The sequence below is a fragment of the Trachemys scripta genome, chromosome 1, assembly GCF_013100865.1.
Source record: "Trachemys scripta elegans isolate TJP31775 chromosome 1, CAS_Tse_1.0, whole genome shotgun sequence".
Taxonomy (NCBI): domain Eukaryota; kingdom Metazoa; phylum Chordata; order Testudines; family Emydidae; genus Trachemys; species Trachemys scripta.
In genome coordinates, this window is record NC_048298.1 from 225,741,007 (window position 1) to 225,763,117 (window position 22,111).

The 22,111-nt window shown below is 38.3% G+C and overlaps 1 protein-coding gene across 1 annotated transcript in view; it reads left to right on the forward strand.

Annotated features, from left to right (window-relative positions):
• PPP2R3B (protein phosphatase 2 regulatory subunit B''beta) overlaps positions 1 to 22,111 on the forward strand; it is a 90,121-nt gene that overhangs the window by 39,676 nt on the left and 28,334 nt on the right. Inside the window, exons 3-5 of the mRNA XM_034773499.1 lie at positions 698 to 901; positions 19,915 to 20,100; positions 21,356 to 21,459. Coding sequence (XP_034629390.1) covers positions 698 to 901; positions 19,915 to 20,100; positions 21,356 to 21,459 — 494 coding nt within the window. The remainder of the gene's footprint in view (positions 1 to 697; positions 902 to 19,914; positions 20,101 to 21,355; positions 21,460 to 22,111) is intronic.

Consider the following 22,111-nt stretch of genomic DNA (forward strand, 5'->3'; position numbering starts at 1 on the left):
GTGATATCTAAATCTTCCCTTTCCTGCTATAAAGTGCCATCTCTGCAAAATTTCTTTTAAAAGCCTGCAGTTGTGGTAATGTTTGCCTACTTTATTTCTCAATATTTTCTGCTTTAACATTTTACATGACTGTAATCCTACAGTATGTGGATAATTGTTCAGACACATACAGAAGCTTCATCTTATGGAACTGTGAACATGAGCTTTACAACCGCTTATCCCAGCAAGTTTGTTTGAAGTTTTATCTTGCGGTTGCCTCATGTTCTCTAAAGTGACAGAGTTCACCGGTAAAGGGCTGAACAACTTAGAATTTAATTGCTGTGTAATAAGCCTTATCCCTCAATTAAATACTTCACTGAGGCTAGAGAGTGAGTGGTTTCTGGCAGAAAGAAAAGCAAGGGGAAAAAACTGCAAAACTGGCATCTGTACATTCCTCCGGAGTTTGCCTTTTTTTAAATTGGGAGCTGCTTATATAGATGGTTCTCTAAACAGGTTTGTTTCTTTCCATACCATCCCATTTAGTCTTTGGAATGCATGCAGCAAAAGGGCAAGCCCCCAAAGTGACTTTCCAATCTGTTTTTGTGATTCCAGCCAAGTTCTCTTTAATGTATGGCGCAGGCTAAGTTGAGCTGGCTCTCTTAGAATATCACAGAACTAAAGCGCAGCTGCTGCTCTAAGTGGCACTGTGTGATAATAGAAAGGCTCTGCTATTTACTTGGACTCGAGTGCCTGGACTGGCTCTCACAGATATTATATGAAATCTGAAAGCATGAGGATAAAAGAGATTTCCTTGCGGCAAGATCCTGATCTAAGAAAGGAGTTGGCATTGCTAGCTCGAGGATGTGATTTTGTTTTACCTTCTAGATTCAAGAAGAGACTAAAAGCTTTCCAGCAGGTCCAGGTTTGTTTATGTTCTTCTCTATATAACTGCTTCCCCTACTTGTGAAGGCACAACTTTTGATCTCCATAAACCTCATGAAATACATGAAAGTTCTTCACTAACTAGGAATATTTGAATACTATTTTTTTTCCAAAATGTAACATGTTTGTGTTTTTTAAAAGAAGTAGATACTGTGCTTTAGTCGTGTTACATGAATTGTGAATTGTTTTAAAGCAAAAAAAAAATTCATAAATTTAGCATAACACATATATGCATGATTTGTTTGCAGATGTGTGTGAAATAGAAAGGTTGGTATACTTAATTAGCACTATTTGAGTTAAAAGGATAGTTCCATTATAATCTACGTGCTCTTTCCCCATGGATATTAACTTATTCCTCACTAAAACTAGATACAAAAAAGTAGGCTGCAGCTGTGCCCAAATATGAATGTACCCCCTTTATCATGCGCTTTGTGGAATTCCACACATTATGTAACCCAATGAGACATTACCATTTTGGACTTCATGGATCAGATCAGTCCATACTAAAGAAAATTTAAGATATTACTGTGTATTGCACAAGTATCTGCGTAACTGCTACTTTGCCACCAGTGAGTTAAATCCACCATTTTACGAAGTGGGCTCATTATTATTTGAGTGATTATGCATTTCAAATATTGCTAATAAGTTAAAATTATACTTGTATAGAGAAGTGCTCCATTATTTTGTCAACTTTTGCAAGTGTGCTAGTTTAGTGATGAAAAATTAACAAATGTGATTTTTAAAAGGTATCAAGTATTGTCATAATTTCCTGATGTATTAAAGCTTTATTAAAGAGTTAATGCATTCATCCTGTTTTTAACTTACACCCACCTCCAATCTATGAGCAAAAGCTGTCTCCAAACTATCTTGTATAGCACACCTGACCTTTTTGTACCCTATTTATTTAGGAAAAGATTGGCTGCCAAATTCAGAATTTCCTACTTTTTGTGGAATTAAAGGTAATCAGAAAGTAAATATGGCCTACAATTTAATTCTAAATTCCAAGTCTAATGTACTAGTCTCTTTCAGGTGACCTTCAAGAGAAGGCCAAAGAAACCCATGACCCTATAAATGCTTTGGTCTCCTATTAACTTAATATATTGGATTTAAAAATTGAATGGTGGTGTTTCAGATTTGGTTGAATTAAACTTGATTTGAAAAGGTCATTCCTTATTTTAAAGCAAACGTATAATGCTGACCCTGCTATTTTAAAGCATTTAATGAAAATTTGCTGTGAGTGTGAAAAGATTTGAGTTACTGCAAAATTAGTTTTGGTGGCTTTGAGCACTGTAGAGATCCTGAAAAGTACAAGAAGTGAGAAATGCTATGTGTGCTATTTATTCTTGCATCTTTGGTAATTTAGTTAAATGTTTAGAGATATCAAAGCTGGAGGATGGCTTACTCTAGTCACAATACCTTTTTGTAAACAATCAGTATTGCCCTCTGTAGTGCCCTCTAGCTTGAAAATAATATTTTATCAACAAAAATGATAGTTACATTGTGTCATGAAAATGTTGTTTGCTTTATGTGGAAAGGAACACTAAACATAGTGTAGCTAGATTGTATGTATAAAGATAGGTATATAATATCACTAAAGGAAACTTAGAATAAGTGCTTGAAAATCTCTAAGGGCTTGTCCACTCTGCAATTTATAATTGTTTTAATACGTTAACCAACATACTTGTAAAATCTAGCGTGGACAAGGAACAAACATTTGTTGCCAAGTCACTTTTAACCCTAAGGTTAAATATTTGTTCTTTGTGTACGTAGCAAGTTCCAGTTACTTAACATGTACATGATTACAGCTTACAATGTAGTTGTAAACCAAAATACTCTGTGTAGAATGGGGGGGAGGGGGATGTGGGAGAAATGGCTTGTGCCCTTCTTTGCTTCTTTATGAGAATAGAGAAGACCCGAATGAAAGTTTAAGTGTCTTCTGCTTGTTTTTTTATATAAGTATCAGGAATGTCAAATTGGTCATCACTGATTTTGCTAGAAGATCTATTGGGAGACTCAGAGTATGATTATTGTGAGCACTAACAATTTAACTGAAGGAGCAAGTGTGTTGAATTTTTAACAAAGATGTCCTTTATTCAAATTAGAGCTGACTGGGAATTTTTCAGTGAAACTATTTTTTCAGAAAATGTTGATTTGCCAAAATCGAAATTTTGCATGGAAATGAGGTTTTTACAAAACTTTTATTGGGAAAGTTTCTCAAGATAGAATTTCAAGAGAGAGACCACCACACCCAGAATAGCCAAGAGCCTGGTGGTGGTTAGGACACCAGTAATCTAGTCCTTGTTCTGAATTAGGCAGAGCATGAACCTGAGCCCCTGCATCCCTTAGGAGTACCCTAACCACCAGGCTATTGGCTATTCTGGGGGCAGTGGGAGGTCTCTGGCTTTTCACACACAAAAAATAATTTCAGAAGATCTCTGCTCTATCTCAATGTAGAATAGGAAAAATTTTGAAGTCTCAAAAATGTTGGCAGGACACAAACAAGTTTCCCACCCAATTCTAATTCAAATGTTAATTATTTCTAGTAGTGCCCTCTATGTGATAGGTGATTTCCAAATAGAAGTAGAGATGGTCCATGCTTTATGAAGCGCATGTTGACGTTATGCAAGCAGTTGAGGGCAGGGAGGGAGAGGAGCTTTAAGCTGTCTGGCCATAACTTACTTCCCCTCTCAGTTGCTTAACTTTTATTCTTTACTCTTATAGTTTCATTTCCCTACTTCTCTGTTAGTCATAGTGCCTTTCAGAGGAGGAGACAAGATTTCAATTTCTAATGTAAAACCAGAATATAAATCTTTCAATTTTCAGACCTCATAAAGAAGCAAAAATAAGCGCAACCCACTTTTTTCTTTGTAGACTGCCTTTAATTTGTTTTAAATGTGGGGATCAGATGAAATGTTAGACAAACTCCAGATTTCCTCTAGCAGACTTATTGCAATTAACACTGAACTCTTGAATGAATACCCAATAAAGAAATAACATTAGTGTATAGCAAGGTTTTGTTCTTCGTTTGTGTATGAACATATGCGACTAAAACATTTGTTGTGAGGTAATTCAGATTGATTGATGGAACTATAATGGCTTCTGGGACAAGTCAGTGGGCTTTCTTCCCCCCCTCCCCCTCCCCCTCCCCCCCGAGCTCCACATGTAAAACTTCCAAGTACAATATATCCTTTCTGGGACCAAACAATTTGTTTTGTGAAAGTCTTCTAATGAACTGCAATAGAAATCACTGGAAAGCTGGGTGGGCTTGAAGAGCCTGGGGACAGGCTATTTTCCAGCATCTGGTTTTGTTATCTCATGGACTACGGGTGATAAAATAGAGACAGATTTTCTTTTTTCTAGAAAAGCCCTGAAAGTAATCGGATCAGCCTTTCAAAATTGATGTGAAAAAGTAGCCCAAGCCTAAAATCCGCCTTTTACCATGTTGTTGAAAAATACTGACTTTCTCAGTTATCAAAATTATTTTTCATGGATAAGCAGAATTTTGCATTGATTAGATGCAAAAGGGGCTAGTCAGGAGATTTCAGATACTCTTAACCCATCACACTTACAGTATGTAGGTAATTGGAATATGAAACTTTAAAAGACAGCTGTATCCCAATTGCTCATCAGTTTCAGGGAAACTTTGGAATCAGAAGTCAACCATGTGGAACATATGTCAGCTGTATTGGAAACTTAAATATGTAAACTGAATTGAAAGGTTTGTTACCTGCTGATCGTTGAGTTTGGGTATTTCACTCTATGGTTGGTGACACGTCAGTTGATATGTAAGCCACCTTACAAACACCTACATAGTGTGGTGATGTATTTGAAGTTGGAAGCAAAAAAGATAATACACAAGTAAAATGTATAATTTATCATTTGCACCCAGATATCCTATTGGGTTGGTTGAACTAGGAAAAAGATATTTTCTATGTTTAGGAGCCCACGTCGTTTTGTAAAATAGTTCATCTTTTAAGGTTGGAACTGAAAATTTCTTCTTTAGAAGAGCTAAATTTATTTTTATGCTGAGTGCTTCTAGCATTCAGCCTGAATTCTAAAATAACCATTTTCTTGAATTTGGGAGAGCCAAAATTAATATACACAGCTCCTGCTGTACTGTGATTTTTTTTTTTTTTAGCATAATCATTCTGCGATATCACGGTTACTATTGTCCCACTAAAGCATAGAGCAGGACCGGAAGGGATCAGGCAAGTATATGTATAGTTGTACAAAACATTTTCCCCTTTAGATAAAAATAAAGGCTAATTCAATGAGCATCTGTCATGATAAATGCCTCTTATGCTTGCTATTTGGGATATAAGCACACACACATCTTTAAACATTTTTTAAAAGTGAGCAACTCAGAAGACTGGCTTTCCTTCTATCTGAAGGAAGCAGCTAATCATTCTTGAAGTAGAAGAGCTTTTTTAGCTCCTATCTCCAATGACGACTACCTCAATTTTTCTGTCTCTTAAAAATGACAATGGCAGCTAAAATTGGCAACACTTTTTGCTTTGCCACTGAAATCCTTTGTAACTCTTAAGCTCTGGTGGTATGCCCAAGAGAGGACAAGGAATGTAGCCTTCAGACCTCTGTTTGGGGTGTGCTAGTCTACAGCTTTTTTATGGTCCTTCCTGCTTCTTCGTTCAGTGACAGATAAGAACTTTAGCCCAAGTCTAGGTTAAATCATTGAATAGCTGAATGACTTAGTTGAGGTAGCAGATAATGCTTAACACTGAAGTTACTATGGGGAACTCCTTTGTGATCACTGGTCTTCTAGCAGACCAGCTTTCTATAATGGATCTGTTCTCAGAGCTGGTATTAGTGTATCCACAAGGGTTAGTATTCATGGGGCAATGCAGGATCAGTACCATATCACAGCCATACATAATCCTGTTTAGATTGGTAGCCCTGTTTCCCTCTGCCCTTCCCCTTCAAAACTTGCAGATAGAGTACACACGAATTCTGAGATCTCTCAGTTGTGAATGGTGGTGACAAAATTATGTGCTATAATTGAGGTGAATACACAATGTTGTATGTAATCAAGGGGCTTCATGGATAATTACCCCTTGGCTGCCACCAGGCACATAGACCAGAATGCACAGAACATTCATCTAGGATAGTTGCAGAATTGAATTGGAACATCGTGACTGCACTGGGAGGACAGTTGAACAAGTGTAGTTGTGATCCCATCACTTCCCTTCTACATTGACCAGTTGAACTGATGTCTCTGAAGTGTGTTCAAGACTTGCCGAGAGCTAGTGCAAGTGATAAAATGATATTCTGTACTCTTGTGAAACATCTGAAGCACTCCTGTGGACAGTGTTCCAGACACTGGAATGTGCACTGTAAATGCCAAAAGTTTCCAGGATAGACTGGCCTTTATTGTCTCAATGCCCCACCCAAACCACTAGGCGACTTCAGTGTCTAATCAGCCAACATACTGTGGTAGCTCCAGTACAATCTGAAGGACCACCTAATTTCTAAGATTAAACAGTGCCTGAATGAGAGCTTTCTCATACAGTAACTCCTCACTTAGTCGTCCTGGTTAACGTTGTTTCGTTATGTTGCTGATCTATTAGGGAACATGCTCATTTAAAGTTGTATAATGCTCCCTTCTAACGTCGTTTGGCAGCAGCCTGCTTTGTCTACTGCTTGCAGGAAGAGCAGCCCGTTGCAGCTAGCTGGTGGGGGCTTGGAACCAGGGTGGACCGGCAGCCCCCCTTTCAGCTCCCCCTATCAGCTCCCCGCTTCCCTAAGTTCCCGGTGCAGCAGCTGCCCAGCAGGCTAGCAATTGCAGCTGTCCCCCCCCCCCCCCCCCCCACTGCCATGTGCTGCTCCTGCCCTCTTCCTTGGAGCTGCTCTCCAAGATGCCTGCTTGCTGTGCAGGGGTAGGGAAGGAAGAGGGGGGCTAATGTCAGGGTGTCCCCTTCCCCCCGCTCCTGCATCCTGCTTACCCCATCTTCCATAGAGCAGGGGGGACACACTAGGGCTCAGGACGGAGGGAGCTTGCAGCAGCTGCGGTCACAGCAAGCTGATATAATTAACAAGGCAGTGTACTTAAAGGGGAAATGTGCATATCTCCTTCCATTCCTGCTGCCTTGTAGAGTGAGAGAGTTAACCCTTGAGGGCTCAGCCAGTTGGTAGTTCATCAGTTAGCAGTAAGGGAAATATCCCACCCTCTGACTCCTCCACCTCAACCAAGCTTCACAATCATCATCACTGTGTACCAATATTAAATTTTGTTTAAAACTTTGTGTGTGTGTGTGGTCTTTTGTCTGCTGAAAAAAAATTTCCCTGGAACCTAACCCCCTCATTTACATTAATTCTTATGGGGAAATTGGATTCGCTTAACATTGTTTTGCTTAAAGTCTCATTTTTCAGGAACATAACTATAACGTTAAGTGAGGAGTTACTGTACTATTTTCTAATGGGGGGGGGAAAAAAAGGTGGGTTCTCTCTGGAATGTTTTGGAGGAGGAGGGTCTGCCCGCAAAAGCAATATTATAAACCTTAAATTATCAAAAAAAAAAAACCCCAACAAAAAAACAACCCCAAAGACCTCCCTTTATTAAAGAAAATACTAAGTTCTCAAGGGTTCCTAAAGGATGTGGGTGGAGGGAAAGTATCCCCATAAAGTGGACTCTGAGCTCTCGGGATGCAAAGCTTAAGTCCTTCTAGTTTGTCTGCAAGAATGAAACATATGTAAGGAATAGTATAATCATGGCTTTGATTTATGTAAAATAGTATATGTTGATCTCTACCTGAAGTCACAGAATAGATACTGCAGAAGGCTTATTCTCTGAACTGATTCAGAACTTAATATTGGTTGTAAATTTACTTTCCTACCTTGGAATTGTTTGTTGAAGCAACTTCAATTTAGCCCTTCCTCCCCAATTTTATTTTTAAGTTTGGGGTGGTCATGTGTTTCCATTCCTGACACAAGTGAAGTCTTCCTTCATCCAAAAGTGTTTCCTAGCTAGTAACAAACTTGTTCCTTGAGGGTGTACTTTCATAACGGCTTACGCTCCATCCTTTTATCAACTTTTAGAGTATCTTGCTTCCTTTTTGCTTCTGATCTATTCAAAAGTCTGAATCAGTGGACTTCTTCTGACATCACTCCAGGCAGAATTAGAAGCCTCCTGCTGGGGGGCTGCAAATAGCTCACTAGTCATGTTGCTGGCTCCTCATTCTGCTTACTAAATCACTTTGAGACAGCTAAAATATATTCCCTAAAATAACTTTTCTGTATAGGCAGTTGCTGTAGTTGGGATTTATGTGATCAAGAACAGGAGGATGCTAGTTCCCATAACTATCTTTGTGATCCACACTGAAAATTCTAGGTCCCCCTAGTTTATAAACTTGCAGAAGTGCAAGACCTCCTTGTTTCCAAGATTGTTGTCTGGGAAGAGCCCCAAGAAAGATCACTTAACTTTGCAGAACACCGCTCTCTACTGGATCAGGAACAAAACAGTAAAGAAGATGAACCATTTGATATGATTCCATTTGGCAGTTTCTTTGCTCGTTATGTAGGTAACTGAAGCCTACCTATTACTTGAGTGGAGCAATTCTGTTTTTGAGGGTGACCAGGGGCATGGCTTCAGCCCTGGAGTAATGAAGGAGAGCTAGGTAGTCTTGCTTATGAGTTCTGTTGAAGCACGCATCAGCTTAGCTTCAGCTAATAATGCTGCTTCTGAGCTTTCCGTATATAAAGCAATTAAGCCAGTCTAGGATTTTGTTTGACTAGCTTTAAGAGTGACACATACTTAAAGATTATTTGTCAAATTCTATCTTGTGAACTCCTGTACTGAATGAAGAAGTGGATATAGATAATTTTATGTTAACCAAGTTTTTTCCTGCTGCTCAGTACAGCAACTTATTACCCTTCTGGGAAAACTGTTCTCTGTTCCATATTTTTTATCCTCCCATTCCAGTCTCTCTTAATTTCTGTGTGCTGACTCCTATTCATCCCCATCTAGCTAAACAAATCTAGTTAAGGGTAATAAGGTATTTTAGGGATCTTGTAGTAGTAGTAGTAGTAGAATATCATAGTACATGTTGTGGTCACAGCTGTGGAAGTCTCCTCCTGGGAAAGAGGGAGTAAGTTGTCACTGGAGAGTGGCAGAGAGAAAAGGTGTCAAACTTCTCTACATGTAAGCATCTCAAGGTGTATGCTAGTTTGTGGAAGAACCCAGATCTTGTTTTCAGCACCTTCGATAAAGCAAAGCAGAAGTTAAAATACAATCTTCATATGCGCCCTGCTAGTGTCACCTACACAGAGGGGAAGGTGACAACTACAGGTGGATGTGAATATTGCGTTCATAAAAAATAAACTGATGGTGTTGGAGGGAGGGGGGAGAGTTTCCCTTTTGTATTCTGACAATTGACCTATATGTAAGTGGAACTTGAGTTTCACTGTACTAATACACTAGACACAGAAGTTCTTCAAGAATGTTTCCTGCTTCTGTCTCCTAAAGTCAGAAGTTAATTTTAATGGGACTTACACTTTGTGCTTTCTTTAGCAAAGTTAAATTGTGTGAAAATCAAATTGATGTGAACAATAAACCAGCTCATCGAGGAGTGTTGGGATCCATCTTCTTGTATCCCTACTCTATTGTAGCTGTAAGTCCACAACTGTCCTGTAAGAATGTACCACATTTGTTAAATGAGAGCTTTCTTTCATAATGATTACAATATAATACAAGCTCAGCATTTTATATTCAGGGACTGAATAGCATATATGATGTCTCAGTATTGTAAAAAGAACAGGAGTACTTGTGGCACCTTGGAGACTAACAAATTTATTAGAGCATAAGCTTTCGTGGACTACAGCCCACTGTAGTGGCTGTAGTCCACGAAAGCTTATGCTCTAATAAATTTGTTAGTCTCCAAGGTGCCACAAGTACTCCTGTTCTTTTTGCGGATACAGACTAACATGGCTGCTACTCTGAAATCAGTATTGTAAGCAGAGCATAAATAGCGGTTTTGAGAAACTCTGCATTATAATAGCTATTAAATTGAAACAGAAGCTTCATTCAGAACTGAAGATGAGGGTTAATTATCTTATTGACTGAAAAATATGGGATAAGAGGTTAGAGAGCCTAGTAACTAGTTTCCTTCTTTTCCCCCCCCCATGCAAATTTCATCCTCTCTGAATTTTCCAATTGAGGCTTTTGGGCTCTTCTGCAGTAGAAATATCTGTAAACTTTGATCATACTTTTGATTGTTCTTCATTGCATTTGTTGAAATTACATGTGTGTCTCTCAAATGAGAGAGAAGGGAGTTAAATGCTGGGTTTTATTTGTTTGGGCTTGCTTATAAGACCTAAAAATGGGTTGTTCCAATAAGTTTTGGGTTCAAAAGGTAGATGAGTAATATACACCTATAGAAATATTTATTTTTCATCCTTTTTTAAATCCACATAGTATTTGAATAAAGTTTGTGATTTACAAATAGGTCTAAAACTAAATGAATTTAAAAGCAGTGTCTTAAGTAAAATGGATTGCAAACCCCCATACTGTTTTGTTACATCACCTGTCTTAAAGGAAAAGAACTTCTGCAGAACCAGAAATCTTTACCCTGTTAAAGTGGCTCTTGCATTCCTAAACTTTTAAACCTTTAATTACTGTTTTTGACTTGGCTATCTTTTCAGAATAAGGTGCTATGATGCACCACTTCTTAGAAGTGACAACCAGAGTGGATAAGAATCAGTGATATTTTTTATTTAAATAAAATTTTTCTTTATAAAATGCTCTGAAGGAAAAACCTATCTAAAAATATCTTTGAGCTATAACGTATCTTAATTAAAACTATCTCATAATGGAATAGGGATTATACATTCTAATTCTATAGTATGAGACAATATATTCATGTAATGTTTAAGAGTTTTTAAATGAGTTCCAATAGTTCATGGATTAAGGACCCAATCTTATGGGGTTTCAGGGGCTTCTGTATAGATTTAGGTTAATTTTTCCATCTACCCAATGGGACTAGGTACCTTCTACACTGAGCACTATCAGAGATGCTTAGTTTTGCAGTTCTCTACCTGTGGATTTGTGTCTCCAGAGATAACATGCTTGTTAACAGCAAAAATGTTTTTAAATAAATAAATATATAGAGGTGAGAAATAACAGACCTCAACCCTATTGTCCCTCTGCAAATTTGTGTACACAGAGTCAATCCCTTATCTCTCTCTACAAGTGCAAAGTTTCAAAAAGTTCAATGAATAGAAGATTGTTGGGGGTGGAATAGATCTGGACAAGGAGAAGAAATCTGAAGATAAATGTGAGAAGGGAGGGTCAAACAGTAGAAACGAGTGAAACTGTTTGAGCAGCATATTCCAGAAGTCTTGATGTCTTTCTAAATATAGCCTACATTGATTTGAGATCTACCATACCATTCTCTTACTAGAAGGAAAAACCTCCAATGGCAGCAGGCCATAAAAGAGATCCAGTTTGGGAATATTTTAATGAAGTTTCTCTACCTGTGGGTAAGACAGGCATGCGTGTAAAATGCAAACAGTGCAACAAAGAAATGCAAGGCCTGGTTGCCCTAATGACACAACATCATGAGAAGTGTTCCTTCTCCGGAGGAAGCTGCATTAAAGGTGATGAAAGGAACATGTCTGAACATGCAGGATCTTCAGGTTGGTAACAACCAACAAGAAGGCACTTTTATGTAGAAATCCATGATTAAATCAAGTCTTCCTGATTAGTGATGTAAATCATGATTTAAATCAATGTGATGTAAATCAAATCCACCCTGGTGACAACTTAAACTTTTGCCCATACTTGACAGTGTGTAGTAAGAAATTCTGGATCTTATATTAATCTGATCCTGCTGCATGTTTTCCATCACCTGAAGTCCTAATATTGAGTAGAATCTCGTTCTTGAGATCTGCATTCTATGTAATGTACCAAGGCTGTTGATTTTAACACTAGAAAATACTCTTTTTCCTTATAAATCTCTACTCATAAACAATAACAAAGCTGCATAGTCTAAGTTGATACTATAAAACACAAGCACTGCCATATGAGGACAAATTCATTCAATTATTCTAAGTACTGCATCATGTCAAAACAGTGCAAATACTGAGAATTGTTTAGTCTGTGGCATCTTGATCAGCATGTTGTTTAAATATATTTTTAAGTGGGTAAGTGTGCTTGATTTTCCCCACCCTTAATGAATACCATGTTCAGGTATTTAACTCACTTTCTCTTGACCTACACTCTGTAAACAATTGAGACTTAACCTCATTGAGCTAATTGACTTTATGCATTTATTTCTTTAATGTGGTAGTTCTTGCACAAACAGAGTTGCCATCCTGAAAAGTGTACAGTCTTTTAAAAATAGGGGAGAAGAGGCCTTTCCCCTTTTCTTGATTTCAAGAAAGTTATTTTAGTTCAGGAAGGAGAGGAGATGTTATCTCATTTCTAATGTCTTGCGTAATGGTGGCTAGGATGGGTCCCCATGACCAGCTGCAAATACTCCATATCCCAGTAACTCAGTAGGCAGGCAGGGGAAGGAGCAGGCATCTATACCTCACCAGAAGAAGTGTACCATAGCCAAGGCAGTCCAAGCTGTGTAACATCCAGAGATCTCTACTTGGGAGAGTGCTTGGGATAAGCATTCCCTTAAAAATCATCTTAGGGAAAGCAACAGCTGGTTTCCCCCAGATTTAGAAACTGGCCCATCTGGCTTCTAAACTCCTTGCTTCCTCGGTTTTGATCAAAGCCAAATTTGCTGCTTGAATAGACATTGTCTACCGCTAAGAAGGGAGAAAAACTAAGCAGGCTGGAGAGGGTCAGAAGATTCTTATTCATGGAGTGGGTGGGGATGTACATGTTTCTTTTCAGCCTGCTTGATAATGTGGTGATTTCCCTGCCTCTTGTTATTGAAGGGCTGTAGGAATAATGTATCTGATGTTGACATATTCTCAGCTGTTATCAAAGAGTAGGGAATATTCTTGAAACTAGCAAAGGGAATGAAGAAATGCCTTTGTGCCACTCCATGCAAAAAATAAATAAATAAATTGACCTTCTTACTACTTTTACAGAACCAGAGTAAAGAAACACTTCGTAGTCTGAATTTACCCAAAGCCGTTATGCTTTTTGTATGCCGGGGTGAAAATTGACTGTGTGTATTAAAGGAAGGATCTTACTTTCTCTTTTCAAGGTGAATCTTACAGAAGCTTATTTGCAATATTACAAAATTGTAAATCATTAGAAGATCACATTTTAGAGGAAACTTATTAGCTTTCTGAATTGCGAATTGCAACTCAGGCATATGTTCATTGCAAAGGCTAATATGTCAAATTTACTTCATACTGTTACATTTCAATGAATGATTTGCATGTGTCGAAGTGTAACTAATTTTTTTTTAAATCTCCTTTTAGCTCCAAATATTTCATAATTTTATGTGGTTTGGCAAGTTGTGTGCTGGAGTTTCTCACTTGGCTGAACAAGTCTCTTTTGGAAGTTTAATTTATAAACAGATTTTTAGCACGAGCAAGAAAATGAAGGCTGGCCTCCAACTGAAAAAATTCACAGCAGCAAAAATAAACTGTCCTATCAGGTTTTCAATCCAAACAAATTTATTCTTGGCATTAGCAGGACTCTTAGCAGTATTTTTTAGATGTGAACAAATATCCCACATTAATTTAAATTGTTAAAAATCTCAAATTACTGGCTTAATTCTTATTAATCTGTGTGGAATTAGTCATAGAAATATAGGACTGGAAGGGACCTCTAGTCAGTCATGTAGTCAATCAATCCTCCCTGTGCTGAGGCAAGACCAACTGTAACTAGATCATCCCTAACAAGTGTTTGTCTAACCTGTTCTTAAAATCCTCCAAGGATGGCAACCTAGTCCAGTGCCTCCCTTTGCAACCTAGTCCAGTACCTAACTATCCTTGTAGTTAGTTTTTCCTAATATCTAACATAGTTAATATATTTAAACTTTTTCTCTATAAGGCTAGTTTTCCTAATATCTAACCTTAATCTCCCTTGCTGCAGATTAAGCTGATTACTTCTTGTCCTATTTTCGGTGGACATAGAGGACAGTTGATCACCATCCTCTTTAACAGCCCTTAACATGTTTGAAAACTTAGCTGCCCCTCGGCCTTTTTTTTCCACAAGACTAAACATACCCAATTTTTTAACCTTTCCTTATAGGTCAGGTTTTCTAATCTTTTTATCGTTTTTGTTTATCATTTAGTCAAAGTGCATTTTTAATAGGTTGTCTTATTTAGAACAGAAATAGCCCTTCTTTTGAGTATTTTCAGTGTGGCTCCCTCTTGATAAGATGTACATATGCTCTAGGACATCCTACTGAACCCTCTAGAAAGCAGTGATCATAGGGGACATCCAGGTGAACCTTCCCAGTCATTCATAGGGGACATACAAAGAAGTGCAACTTTAGTAGTTCCTCAGTTCCTTCTGACCTTCATCTGAAAGTTGGAACTGAGGATCAAAACCTGTAGTTATTTTCTTTTTCTTTAGAAAAGCAAAAACCACTCCTGTACCTACAGCTTTTGATTGGCTGTAACTAATGTACCATAGATTTGGTTTTTCTGTACTCAATTTTTGGTATGAGCTTGTTGACCTGGTGTTCAGTGTTGTAGGTGTAGCTGATCCCAGCAAGAAGTCTGGGTTTAAATGTTGTACGTAATTCTGTTCTAAATTATTGATCCCGGATCAACAGTCTTAGTAGCTGAATGGAAATAGTTTCCCAGGGTAGTGTGCAGCCTTCGTTGCCTTTACTTCCTGCACCCATAGGGATTGGAAGTAAATGCTTGAACTCTTTCTGCTTAAGTTGTCTCTTCAATCATCTGAGTTGGTACCATCCTAGAGACTTGAGACCCACTTCCAAAAACAGTTCATAGAAGTCTTCAGTCAGAGATTCAGTTGCATAAAAGGTGAGGGTGGCCTTAGTGCATGCTACTTCCTTGATGCTAAAAGGGCAGGGAGGGGAGGCTTTGTTTTCTGTAACATCCTTCGGCGTATTTCTGGAAGATGTGGAAGCCTGGGTCTGTGCCTCTACTTAATGCTAAAGGAGGCTTTGGAATACTTGCAGCAGGATTCTTCAAGGGAAATACGAGTGCGTAATGCTTTGATACAGCTGCTTCACCTCAAAGGTTATCTGGTTCAGTGCCGAGGGAATGCTTCATACTTGCTGCTGAGGAGTCAGTGGGGCGTTACTGTTCTACCATTGTTTCCTCTTCAGTATGTCCTAGAAACCATCCCTGACCTTGCTTTCCAAAGATGGATAGGTGTTGAAAATTTCTTTGACATGGATGGTTTGGGGCTGAGCTCTTGTTGCGGCCATAGTCCTCAGCCCCAAGAGGCTACTGTATATCTGTTTCCAAAAAAAGATTCTGAAGGTATTTTTCTCTGCTTCAAAGACCTAGAAATTGAGCCCAGGAAAACTGACCACTTTGGGGAGGCAGTTGTATTTGTTGGTCACCCTTCAAATGAGTAATTTCTGATTACTGAAAGATGACACACATTCACCTTCCTGTTCCAAAACCAACTTCTCTCCCTCTTTAATCAACTCTCCCAGAAGGAAAGGAGACCAACCAATTGTGCTTGATGGGCAAAGAGTAACCATAAATACTCTTCAAGCAGTGCACAGTGCCTTTAGGACCTCAGCATGCTCTTGGACTACAGCTGTCTCCCTGAAAAGGAGCTAAAGGATCCAGACCTTAAAGATAACTAAGATAAGTTGGTGGATTTGCCTTTTTAGGACCACAATCTATTTAGTAACAAGGTAGATGATTGTTGCTGCCTGGTTGGGGAAGTGGGAAAATATCAGACCAGTGATTCTGGAACTCCAAAGGTTTTCTTTATTCAGTTCCACTACATGTTATTGCTATACATGCTTTTTCAATCCATTTTCAGGTATCACTCACAAGAGTACGAAGGCTTAAATTGTTTTCCTCTTCCAACTTGAAGCAATAGAGAAGGTCCCTCTGTAGTGCAAAGGAAGATTTACTTTATTTTGTTTTTTTTAAAAAAGAAAAGCCTGCATTCCATATAGGCTCTCAAAAAATTGAACAAGTGCATAAAAAATCAAATGTACATGGTAAAGGGATCCTAACTTGACAATCCTATGTAAACAACCTTTTACCTCACTATTTCACAAGGTGTTTGTTTTCAGTTTGGGTTAGTCTTTCTCCGGTGTTTTGTAACTCTTCATATGCCAATTCCTATGCAGATTGAGTTTGTTTAGACATCTTGTTGCTTCCTGTTCAAAATCACTCTGATATAAATATTCACAATAGGGACCAGTTCTGTTTAAACTATCACCATCAAAATTGAAGCACATATTGAAATAGCACATATTTAGTGTGCTATTTTTCTTTTAACTAACACACTAATGATCATTTTAACTTGTATAACAAAAGCTGATGTTTTTACTGTTACCAAAATATCCTCAAATCTAGAATGTCAAGTTTATCCACAGCAATATTTTACTTGGAGAAATTAAATGGTGGTATGGTTGAGCGGTTTTGGGATGAGGAAGCTTCTGTTGTGATGAAGTGGACATGCCTGCTGTGTTAAATATGTCCATCCGGAAAGAACAGTTCTGGGAAAGGATTTATCGTTAGTTGTTGTACAAAGTTAACTTTCTAAATTCCAGATAGCCTTCAAAATCCAAAAATCTTCTACGTGTAAACCAAAAGGTTACCATTTATCTCTCTGTATCACAAGAAGATGTGCAGTATACTTTATATAATTGAAGGAACAATTTTTGAAGAATATCTACTGTTCCAATCCTCTGCAGAACTTTCAATTTTATTAGTTTCTTCTCTTGCTTTGTTTTACTGGGTCAGATTCCCTTTTCCTTCTTTGCTAAGAAACCAGTCTTGTGACAGTCTTTAAACTTTCTTAACCTTGGATTTAAAACACCTAGTTTCGGGTCTATACTAAAGTTGCACTAAAAGACTGTTTAGGCCAGGGGTCGGCAACGTTTGGCACGCGGCTCGTCAGGGTAAGCACTCTAGCGGGCCGGGCCAGTTTATTTACCTGCTGACGCAGCAGGTTTGGCGGATCGCAGCCCCCACTAGCCGTGGTTCGCCGTCCCGGGCCAATGGGGGCGGCGGGAAGCCGCGGCCAGCACATCCCGCGCCGCTTCCTGCTGCCCCCATTGGCCTGGGACTGCGAACCGCAGCCAGTGGGGGCTGCGATTGGCCGAACCTGCCGCGTCAGCAGGTAAATAAACTGGCCGTGCACGCTAGGGTGCTTACCCTGGTGAGCTGTGTGCCAAACGTTGCCAACCCCTGGTTTAGGCTAATGCTCTGAAACTTTTAATTAAAGGGGTTTACAATAATTTAAAACTTCCTTGCATTCCACCTGAAGAAAGAATGGACAGCAGTGGATCTGAAGAACTTTATTACCTGCCAGTCTTGTCTGCAGCTGAAAGCTGCTGCCTAGGAAAACAACAAAGATTAGGGGGGAAAGGAATGAAGTAGCTGGATCACAACTCAATCTGACCTTTTTTTTTTTTTTTTTTTGCTTCCTTTTTTTGTCTTTCTGTAAAAATGGTCAGTTAACACACAGCACTGCCCTTCCCTCTCTATGGGGGAGAGGGGCTAAAATATCTACTTACCAGGCTGGCACAATAGATTAAAACGTGCTATCTATATAATCGTATTCCAAGGGTGTCGCTCTAAAGTATAGAATGTCTGAGTCAGTTTGAAATGATGGAAACCGCTTCCAACATGGTTGAGATCTCCTTTTGTTTAGGATATCACCAGATTGAATAATCACTGGGATTCACTGTCTGTGACTGTCCAGTTTTCAGGTTCTAAGCCATTTTGCCTTTACGAATTACACCTGGGCAACAGCACAGGCTTTCAGCGACTAGTTATGTCATAGAGGCTCAACCCACGCACTGATGTAGTGGTGGTTACCTTGAAATGTAGGGGGAAATTATAAAGAAATTTGTTTATTGCACTCTTCATGATGCTAACAGTAACACCACTTTGGAGATTGGAAAATTGTTTCTTTATATATAAAAAAAAAAAAAAAAAAAAAAACTCTGAAGTGTTTCAGCCTGGGGAAATTTTTAGGTGATCTGGAGTATTTGTTAGTTTTTATTTGGTGATTCTGTTGATGTGACTTTTACATTTTTTATGGCATCAAGAGAGCCTTTATGGTGTAACTGAAAAGTGCAAATCCAGTAAACAAAAATTAAAAAAAATTCACCTACAAATACCACAAACTCAAGTAAACTTTTTTCTTTTCTGTTTTTTATTCTGACCTACTTAAAGGATAGCATTGAATTTTAGTGAAATTGCAACATTAAGGCAAGTGTAAAGTTGGAATTGTTTGGCTCATTTGTAGAAAAATCCTAGGGGATTAACTCAACCTCTTTACATGTTATGTCTCAGTGAAAGGTGCAGGATTGAAGTCCTCTTGGGGACCAAAATCCTTTATCCATATGACATTCTCAACATGGATGGCAACAGTACAGACATCCCTATGTTGTTTTGCCTTTGCCTCAGCCCAGCTGTGGAAGGACCACCTTGAGGGGTGTGGTGGTAATAATGTGTCTTTGCCATTCATTCCTTAATTTTGCTGCTGAATTTTATCAGATGGTGCCAGTTGTGACTGGAGGAAATTGAGATGGACTTTGGGTTCACTGGGGTGGTTGTTTGCATCATAGGCCACTATGGGGAAAAACTGTGTCACTACTAAATTGGGCTGGTTTTGAAATTGTAACCTAGAGATGAAAGCCATTGTATTCAGTTGCCAAATTATTGAGCTGTCCAATACACAAATTCTTTTTATTTGCTCAGTTTATTTCTCTATTGCCTTATATCCTGTTGACTTGTTTTTCAGCTACTGACCTTTCTTCATGGGACTAATTGAATAAAGGGTAAATTCTCCTTTACTGTAGCTAACAGCTGTACTGTAACCACTTCCCTGAATAAATTTACCTATAATGGACTTCAATCATTTTTGAGTTGTTAATTACACAACTCTAGCATACATAGACCCGTATATCTTTGCACTTGTGTGTGCAGAAGCATTAGTACCCAGATACTGAGAACATATTTTAAGGAAAGTTGTCTTGTTTTCAGGATTCAACTGAAACTTTTTTCTTCACAGTTATGACTCTTTGAATTAGAGAAGAAAAGTGTGCAGCTTGCTAGCATCCACAAGATTGCATGCTTACCTGACCCTCTTGAGTCTACAAAACTGAGGTGGAAATTTTCTGAAAGCAAGATCTCACATGATTCTAGCACTTCTGTATTTAAACTTGTTACTTAACAGCCTTGCTTGTGATATTTTTGGGCTGTTCTGGTCTCAAGCTAGAACTGAAAGTAAAAATAACAATTATGAATACTTCCAAACTTCAGAAAAAGGTTTGGCTAGAGTTCTGGTTCTAAAGCTGGATGAAGACTTGAGTTGGGATAGAGGGGAAACGCTGTTCTTACCTTAGCCAAATAGCTTTCCTTATGTCAAACTTAAATTCATTTTGAAAAGACTGAAATGTTCTAGATGCTAGTTTTTCAGGAATTTTTCACTCTTCATTCTTAAAGAGCTTATTCCAGGGGTCAGCAACCTTTCAGAAGTGGTGTGCCGAGTCTTCATTTATTCACTCTAATTTAAGGTTTTGCATGCCAGTAATACATTTTAACATTTTTAGAAGGTCTCTTTCTAGAAGTCTATAATATATAACTAAACTATTGTTGTATGTAAAGTAAATAAGATTTTTAAAATGTTTAAGAAGCTTCATTTAAAATTAAATTAAAATGCAGAGCCCCGGACCGGTGGCCAGGACCCAGCCAGTGTGAGTGCCACTGAAAATCCGCTCATAGGTTGCCTACCCCTAGCTTATTCCATCATATGTAATGATTTTGTGTAGGAATGTGAGTTACAATAGTTAATACAAAACAGGATAAAGGCTTTTCAGCTTCATTCTAAGGAGGATTGTATGGCATACAGTTTAATAGACCTCACTATGTCAAATGTATTTATCCATTTAGGTTCAGACAAAGAAAGAAGAACCTTTGCCGCCATCACTGAGCCAAACCATTCCAACATTTTATTTTCCCCGAGGATGTCCAAAAGAAAAAGTGAATATAGATGCAGTGATTGCCAAAATAGAGAGAACTTTCTCTCAGTTTCCAAATGAGAGAGCAAGATTAGAAGACATGGGCAAAGTTGCAAAGGTGAGGATTTACTGGGTGTCTAATTCCTGTATACTAACCTACAAAAAGGAAACAAATAATGGTTTTCCTATGTTATCTGTTGTGTGATAGGAATAAAATTCCAAAAAGTTAAGTAAAGACCATAGCAGTCAAATTTAAGTTAATATGGGGCCTGATCCATAGCCCATTAAAGTCAATGGGAGTCTTTACATTAACCTCAGTGGGTTTTGGGGAGAGCCCATAAATGTCAACATCAGAAACTCAAGCAACCAAATTCTCTTTGAGTTATGTTGTGCAGTCCCAGAGATGTCAGTGGGATAGCATTGTCTCAGTGCAAAATTTGGCTGTGTGCTTCACAGTAATCAATTGTACTACTGCAGATGTTTTAAGTGCATTGCTGTTGGTTTACTTACACGGTGCAAAATTAGAATTTTGAGTTATCACTCCAAATGTGTCTATGTAGAACTCTACAATTAAACCAGTTACTCATCTAAAAACAAAGAAACTAGATAACTTTCTCACCTTAGACAGGAAAAAGTCATGGACTTGCATTATTAAACCTTCAAATCCAGAATGGCTTTGTTTTTTTGGAGGGTTTTTTCTTAGTCCTTTTGTAGTCACTAGATTTATTGCCATGTCAGAATATGGGGTTTATCAATCTAAAAAGACTGACTTGTTTTGCTTCTGTATAACATACATAGCAAATTGGGTTAGAGGAATTTCATATTTTTCTCCTTATAATATTGAAGCAATAAATATTTTGTTTTTAAGGGAGCTGTATTGATCACTTCATATATCTTTCCATAGTAGTCTAGGGCTAACTCTGGAACATATATACACTAACTGTAACTGCTTACAGTAAACATATGCTTGACTTCATATGTGAATCTCCCATTTCTTTAGAAGCACAAGTGGAAAAATGTTTCCCAACTGTGGGGGAAAAAAAGAATAAATGGAAATGACTTTCCCCTTAATTTCTTTTATTTACTGTGAAAGTCTACCTTGTTGTGCAGTACAGTAGAGACTAAAGCTGTTGGTCAAATTAAAGGTTACCAGTCAATAAACCAAATCTTCCAGAAATTGCCTTAAATACTTAAGTTCACTGTAGTTCCGTAAGAGTGTGTGCAACGAAATGTGTCTGTCCTGATCTCCCATAATGCTGCCTTACAACTACACTAGCAAGGTTTCATTTTATGCTAGTGTTTTGAGAGGGAGTAACACTCAGATAAGTAATCAATAAACTGACTGTCTGCATTGTTCTACAACTTAATTCCAGGCCTGTGAATGCCCACTTTACTGGAAAGGCCCCTTGTTTTATTGTGCTGGAGGAGAACGAACAGGATGCGTCTCAGTTCATAAATTTGTTGCAATGTGGCGAAAGTAAGTAGGTTGCGTTTTGAGGTACTGTATTTCTTAATTTAAATGTAATATTTTAAGCTATGAATGTGATCCAGCCTGCAAACAAACAAAACCCCTTTATGTAGTCCAACAGAGAGTGGACTTGATAAAAAAAAAAATTAGTGTACAGTTTAAAATCTTGATATTTGCTGTGTAAAGATATATAATGTGGTGTGGTTAATGACAAGTTCCTAGTGGCCCCAACTGTGTAAGGTTTTGAGAAGTGTGGTCCTAATTTGCAGGAATATGTCAACGGTTGTGGGCAGATACTTCTCCTTCCTAGCCCTTTCTATTCTCACTGATTCCAGAGAAAGAACTATGGTCTTGATTTCAAACTGTCCTCTCATTTGACTACTCCACTGCTGGGAACAGGTACACTATAGATAATTTAATGTAAATTATGCCTAAAGTCTAATATGAGAGGAAGCAATACGGGATTATTGGCCAGTGCAATGCTTAGAGCTGTGTAAGCTCACTAGTAGGTAGAAGAAATTGTGACCACATGCCTGCCTTTATATTATGGTAACTAATTCTTTAGGTGCTCACATTACATCAGTGAGTTGGGATAGACTGCAGCTTTTTTCATAAGTCCTGCTGTAGAACTTCCTAACGCAATTATGAGCATTTTTCCTCT